Source organism: Dipodomys merriami, unplaced genomic scaffold (assembly GCF_024711535.1).
Source record: "Dipodomys merriami isolate MVZ:Mamm:240054 unplaced genomic scaffold, mDipMer1.0.p SCAF_1, whole genome shotgun sequence".
Classification (NCBI taxonomy): domain Eukaryota; kingdom Metazoa; phylum Chordata; class Mammalia; order Rodentia; family Heteromyidae; genus Dipodomys; species Dipodomys merriami.
Genome location: NW_027202270.1, coordinates 133,236,633 through 133,243,715, shown reverse-complemented (window position 1 = coordinate 133,243,715; position 7,083 = coordinate 133,236,633). Strand labels below are relative to the sequence as shown.

Sequence of the window (7,083 nt, the reverse complement as noted above, 5' to 3'; positions counted from 1 at the left end):
TCTTTTTTTTTTTTTTTTTTTTGATCGTGATTAAGTGATTACTTAATTTCCGGAAATTCACAGTATTGTGGAATAATGATGCTCATTTAAAGTCACAAGTTCATTCTAACTTTCCTGGAGCAAATTGTCTATCACAGTCTGTAATATATAACGGTGCTCATATGTTATATACCATATATGTGATCAGCAGCATGGGGATATTTAGTAGTGGTTCAACCAGATGAGTGGGAGTTCTTTGTTTCTTAAGTCCTGTTAGTTTTGTCATATCACCTAACTTTTTGGATTCATCATCCACTTATCAGGGAGACCATGTACTGTTTGTCTCTTCGTTCTTGGCTTACCTCGCTCAACATGATTCCTTCTAGCTCCATCCATTTCCCTGCAAATGCCATTATTTTGTCATTTCTAATGGCTGCATAATATTCCATTGTGTATAGATACCACAATTTTTGGATCCATTCATCTGTGGTGGGGCATCTAGGTTGTTTCCATATCCTAGCTATTGCGAACAGTGCTGCAATAAACATGGAGGTGCATGTGTCTTTGTATATTGGTTCCTGTTGTTCAGGGTAGATGCCTAGAAGTGGTGTATGACTGGGTCGTAAGGGAGGTCAATCTTTAGCTTTCTAAGGACCCTCCAGACTGCTTTCCAAAGTGGTTGTATGAGTGTACATTCCCACCAGCAGTGTAATAGCGTTCCTCGTTCTCCACATCCCCTCCAGCATTTGTCGTTGGCTGATTTGTGGATGTGGGACATTCTGACTGGGGTAAGGTGGTATCTCAGGGTTGTCTTTATTTGCATTTCCTTCACCACCAGGGATGATGAACATTTCCTCATGTGTTTCTTTGCCATTTTTATTTCTTCATTTGAGAAGTCCCTCTTTAGTTCCCTTGCCCATTTAGTAATTGGTTTGTTGGGTTTGGGAGGGATTAGTTTCTTGAGTTCCCTGTATATACAGGATGTTAACCCCTTGTCTGATATATTGCTGGTAAATATTTTTTCCCAATTAGTTGGTTGTCTTTCTAGCTTGGTTGCGATAGCTTTATCTGTGCAGAAGCTTTTTATTTTAAGGTAGTCCCATTTGTCGAGTCTCTCTCCAATTTGTTGTGACCCTGGGACTCTGTTCAGGAAGTTCCTTCCTGTGCCTATTAGTTCAAGTGTCTCTCCTACTCTGTCCTGCAGTAGTTTCAGAGATTCAGGTTTAATGTTAAGGTCTTTAATCCATTTTGAGTTGATGTTGGTGCATGGTGATAGGCTGGGGTCCACTTTTAGTTTTCTGCATGTGGCTGCCCAGTTTTCCCAGCACCAGCGGTTGAAGAGGCTGTGTTTCTTCCATTGTATGTCTTTGGCTCCTTTGTCGAATATCAGCTGGCTGTAGGCCTGTGGATTTATTTCTGGATCTTCTATTCTGTTCCATTGGTCTTCGGGTCTGTTTTTGTGCCAGTACCATGCTGTCTTTGTTATTATAGCTCTTCTACTGTAAATCTTTTTGGCTATTTGTCCAGTATTTCTATATGTTAAAATCTAAGCCTGGAATGTGGCTTAGTGGTAAAGTGCTTGTCTAGCATGCATGAAGCCCTGGGTTCAATTCCTCACATAAACAGACAAAGCCAGAAGTACAGCTGTGGCTCAATTGTTAGAGTTCTAGTCTTGAGCAAAAGAAGCTCAGGGACAGTGCCCAGGCCCTGAGGTCAAGCCCCAGGGGTGGCAAAAAAAAAAAAGCTAAAAGCTAAGCCTGTCATTTTGACCATGATACCCATAATATAGTGGCTGGTTCTACACTTACCTGCTAAGAAGTCCTTGGCAAAGGCTCGAATAGACTTAGTATCAGCCAAGTCCAGTTTCCGCACCAACACCTGCTGGTTCCCGGTCAAGCCTTTGATCTCCTTAGCCACCAATTCTCCCTTTTGCACATCCCGGCAAGCTAGATATACTCGAGCTCCTATCAAACATGTGAAAGACAAACTGTCAGCTTTGTTTCTGACTGTTAGAAACCTCACAGATGTTGAGTGTTGTGATCAATAATATTTGTTAAGTGCCCAATATATGGAGCATTATAGCAAATTCATAGTAGTACATTCAGTGGAGTGCATGGAATGTTCCTGCATTCTGAAACTGGGAAGAAGCAAATGGCTATCACCATGAGAGGTAAAAACAGCAGTAGCAGGAGGGGTTTGGGAGTAGATAAACTTGCCTCTTTGAGCCAGTTCTTTGGCTGTCTCCTTCCCGATGCCCGTGTTTGCCCCGGTGACTATAGCTACCTTCCCTGGAAGCTGGACAGTAGATGTACATACCCCAGAGGTCAGCATCCTCCTGCAGACAAGGAGAGCACATAGGTACTATAGGTTTAAGGATAATTGGGAGGAAAGAAGAAAACAAGTTCTCTGCCCTTTAAGCCAGTGGTGCACACCTGTAATCTCAGCACCAGGGAGCATAAGATAGAAAGACCAAGAGTTTGAAGTTTGCCCAGCACCAATGGCTCATTCCTGTAATCCTAACTACTTAGAAGGCTGAGATTTGAGGCTCATGGTCTGAAACCAGGCCATGCAGGAAAGTCCATGAGACTCTTACCTCTAACCACTAAAACACTGGAGATGGAGCTCGAGTAGTAGAGCACCAGCTTTAAGCAAAAAGCAGCTCAGGAGCTGAACACAGGTGGCTCAGACCTATAATCCTAGCTACTCGGGAGGCTGAGCTCTGAGGATCAAATTTCAAAGCCAGCCTCAGGAGGAAAGTCCATAGAGGGCTAGCCTTGAGCCAAAAAAGGTGAGGGACAGCACCCAGGCCCTGAGTTCAAGTCCTAGTACTGGCACAAGAAAAATAAAAGTTTGAGGCTAGCTTAGACTGCATAATAAGATGTTGCCTCAAACAAGACAAAACAAATTTTTCTTCTTGATAAGGACAAAAGTGGCTCTAATACAGAGCAAAACTTAGAGGAACTGCCTACAGCACAAGAACTAGTTGAGTATTTGAGGTGCCAGGCACCTCTTTGAGCTCTCAGGCATTTTTTGGATTAGGAAATCACAAGATTCGGTGTAGAGGAGGAAAGAACTTGTGTCTACTTGTCCCATCTACTAATACCTAGAATGCAATGGTCTTAAAATGGTGAATCCAATCTGAAGAGCTCACATTAGAAAGCCTGTGAATCTGGGACAAAACAATAAAAACAAAAACACAGGTGGGTGCCAGTGGCTTATGCCTGTAATCATAGCTACTCAGGATATGAGGATAGCAGTTTGAAGTCTCATCTCCAACAAACTACAAAAAATAAACAACAATAACAACAACAACAAAACCTCAGCATCTCAGGGACAGTACCAGGCCCTGAGTTCAAGCTCCAGGACAGGCGTAAAAACTAACAAGCAGAATACCACCACACTCACATCAATACCTTTACAAATAAGGCAGGAGGCTGGGATGGAGCTCAGAGGCCTTGAATTTGATCACTAGGGCCACAAAAACAACCAAGCAACAACAATAACCACAACAAAAAGAGTTAAGGACAAAGTAAAGAAATTATTCAAAAACTGATTTGCCTAATTAGTCCTGGTTCCTAAGCACTATATTCTATTGCCTTTCCAAACGAACAAATGCACATACATGGATGAGCAGTTCTTCTTTTCCCTACAACCCTTGGTCTAAAACAGTTTGTTGACTGAAAGATACGTTTCTCAAGAGAATTACAGCCTTTCTCGGAAATGGGAATTTCAAAGTACACACTGAAGCCTGAAGCCACTGAAGCCTGTGCTCAGGCAAACCAACCGATGGTGTTGACCAACCTGACCCTTCCTGCTCAGAGGAAGGACAAGGACAAAGACCCCTTACCTCACAACCTTCCACCTCCCTTCAGTTGCAGCTCCAGGAAGGACAAATGTTAGGAACCTGTACTTTTCCCTTCTCCTTAATTAGCAGAGGTGAAAGATAACCAACCACGAAAACCAGCTCATGCCTGGCTCCAGTAAGATAGCTAGGTTTGAGAGAACATCCTAAGGAATAATATAATCTTTCTCATATCTCACTAGACTCTTTCCACTTCTGGTTCCACTTTCCTACATTAAGAGGACCTCGTGGTGAAAAGGGATAGAAAGCCTATGTTTCTGAGTATGACACCCACGTGCGCCTAGCACTGGGAGCAGAGGGTATTCAAAGGGGAGGGGGGAAAAATACAACGGGTAGAGTCACCACTGGAGGGAGGATAGATTACAAGGAAGGAAAGGAGGAAGGGGAAGGCAGGTTAGCCTAGACGGATCAGTCTAACTACAGTAAGAGATAAGCGAGCGAGAGCGGGCACCGCGTCAGGAGCCATAACCTCGTGCCAGGAGTGGGTCTCTTCAGTTACTGGTTGGCTCTTCGTCACTACTGGTGATTGACCCAGAGCCAATCAGCAGGCTGCTAATTCTCCGGGCCCTCAGGCCAGCTTTCGGCCCGAGTCGGACCAAGCCTAGAGACTCCACCCTGTCCTCTTCCGTCCTCCCCTCTCAGCCCTTCAGCATTGAACACAAGATCCATCCCAACCCGCCACCCTGCGTCCCCGCAGCGACGAGCAGGGGGTGGGGGGTCTCACAATCACATCCAAAGGAGACGTCTCCTTTGTACCTCGCCAGCTGGGGGCAAGGGTGGGAGTGGGGGGGGGGTAGGAGGGGGACGCATCCTATTCTAGGGTCTGAAACCCGTCCAAAGCCGTAAACCCCAGCGTCCGGAGTACCGTGCCCTGGGGGCTCCCTGGAGTCGACAGCGGGCGGTGCTGAGGGAAGGGGTGTGGAGGGGTGGCGAGGGGCCCGGAGAAGCCAAGTGGGATGCTCAGAGCCCCGAGCCTTTTCCCGACGGCCTGGGACCCCGGGTCTCGCCTGCCCCAACCCCGGGACACACGGACCTCGCCCGCACCCCAGGTCTCCGCCGTCGGAGGGGGGGGAAGCCCTTCCCCCCGCCCGCCGGAGCATTCCCGCTCTCCTCACCCCCTCCCGCCGCAAAGGCTGAGCACCTCCCGCGGACACACACCTGATCTGGGGCGCAGCCACATACAGGACAAAGGGCAGCAGGAGCAGCGGGAGCAGGAGCAGGAGGCCGACCATCTCTGCAGGACCGAGCCCGGGATGAATGGCCCCTTCCGTGCTGCCGGCAAGACTATGGCTTCTCTTGCTAGCCCCGCTCTGGTCCCGGGCCACCGCCCCCGGAGCACAGCCTTCTGGGAAGTGTAGTCCAGGGCTTGGAGCCACCCGCGGGCGGGGCTACAGTCGGGAGGCGCCGCTGTGCGGCCCTGGTCGCTACTGTTGGCACACCAGCCTCCAGCCTACCCGGGCCTAGGGCGCGCGGGATCCGACAACCAGCACTCTCGAGGCTCAGACGAAATCTACCCAGGTCCCTAACCCCACGGGTCTAAGTCCACTGCAATCCTAGCGAGCAAATGATGTGATTGGTTCTGTTGGCAGTTGATTGTTGGAAAGTATTCTGGGACCAATTACATGGAAGAAGAGCGGTTGAAAGTCTTTGACAGTTGGTGAGGTGGGGAAGAGTGGAACCCTTCCTCCTTGAAGATCCCTTTATCCCATGGAAGTAAAACAACTATTGGGCCTGGAAGATATTCCCCAGCAAAATCCCCTCCTTGTGTCTATTTTGAAGTGTGATGGTAACTAGCATAATGGCCCCCAGAGTTTGTTACTTGATAATAAAATACAGTATTCCTGATGACTTGGGTTTATCTGTATTGACTTCTAAGGCAGCAATGAATCTCTCAGTTTGGCACAGTTGATTTTGGCTAATTTATAAAAGATATTTGTCTGGTGCTAATGGCTCATGCATATAATCCCAGCTATTCAGGAGGCTGAGATTTGAGGATTGTAGTTCAAAGCTAGCCTGGGTGGAACGGGAGACCTTAATTTCCAATTAACCATCGAAAAACTGTAAATGGCTCAAAGTGGTTCAATGTAGTAGAGTGTTAGTCTTGAGCAAAAATGCTCAGGACAGTGCCTAGGTCCTGAGATCAAGCCCTAGAACTGATGATGGTGGTGGTGGTGATGATGATGATGATGATGATAACAGTAATAATTCTGTTTTGAATAAAGTCCATGACCATGTTTTCTTAATCTTTTTTTTCATCTTTTTTGTTGATTGTGGGGCTTGCACACTGTCCTTGAGCTCTTCAGCTCAAGGCTAGCACTCTTACCACTTGAGCCACAACACAACTTCTGATTTTCTGATGATTTATTGGAGATGAGTCTCACAGACTTTCCTGACTCCTTAATCTTTTCTTTCATCTGAGACATTTCCTGAGAGTGAATGTGGGTGAAGTTTTAACAAGACAATACCTGTTAATGGTCCTGCCTACACAGAATAATGTTTTCCAGTTGTTCTGCATAAATTATTTTCCATTTGATTGAAAGACATATGTTCCAAGGTTAGTTTGAACTAAAATATTTTATGGCAATTGGAGAGGATTTCTTCACCTCAAAATTCCTACTAATTTACATTATCTAATAATCATCGGATAATAACAAATGTAAGTATACAATATAAATAAAATATGTATATAACATAATTAATGTAAAATAATAAATGTGTGATATGACATATAATATCCACTATCTAGGACTGATATAGAACTCCCAAGGAAGAATGACCTTCCACTCCTGGCTGATGCCCAGATCTTAGTTGAGCACAGGTCTAAAACCCTGAATGGGAGAAAAGTTACTGTGATGTTGCATCATTGGAACTTGCTGGAAATCCACTGTTTAGGGTAGCCGGGAAAGCTGTCCACAGGTAGGTGTTATAATAGAGGTACTTTGTAAAAAACACTTGAGGGGGAGGCAGAAGCAGCTAGCCCATGGATTCAGGGGTGAAGATGTTGTGTGGACTGCAAGAGCCTGGTATTGAAGAAGTCAGACTTGCTATAGAAGATGGCATGCGGGGCTGGGAAGGTAGCTCAGTGGTGGAGCGCTTGCCTTGCATGCCTGAGGCCCTGGGTTTGACTCCTCAGCACCACATATGCAAAAAGAAAAATCCGGAAGTGGCGCTGTGGCTCAAGTGGTAGAGCTCTAGCCTTGAGCTGAAGAGCTGAGGGACAGTGCCAGAGTTCAGGCCCCACA

At 46.3% G+C, this 7,083-nt stretch overlaps 1 protein-coding gene across 2 annotated transcripts in view; it reads right to left on the bottom strand.

Moving 5' to 3' along the window:
* The window catches only part of Rdh11 (retinol dehydrogenase 11), a 16,226-nt gene extending 10,932 nt beyond the window's left edge, over positions 1–5,294 (bottom strand). The window contains exons 1-3 of one of the 2 annotated variants that reach the window (XM_070031500.1): positions 5,000–5,294; positions 2,196–2,314; positions 1,788–1,943 (exon numbers count right to left, since the gene is read on the bottom strand). In XM_070031500.1, the coding sequence (XP_069887601.1) occupies positions 1,788–1,943; positions 2,196–2,314; positions 5,000–5,073 (349 nt within the window). In that variant the 5' untranslated portion in view covers positions 5,074–5,294. Of the gene's footprint in view, positions 1–1,787; positions 1,944–2,195; positions 2,315–3,826; positions 4,261–4,999 lie in introns of those variants that run through there. The other variant, XM_070031509.1, reaches the window with a different exon arrangement.
* Positions 5,295–7,083: the final 1,789 nt, after the last annotated feature.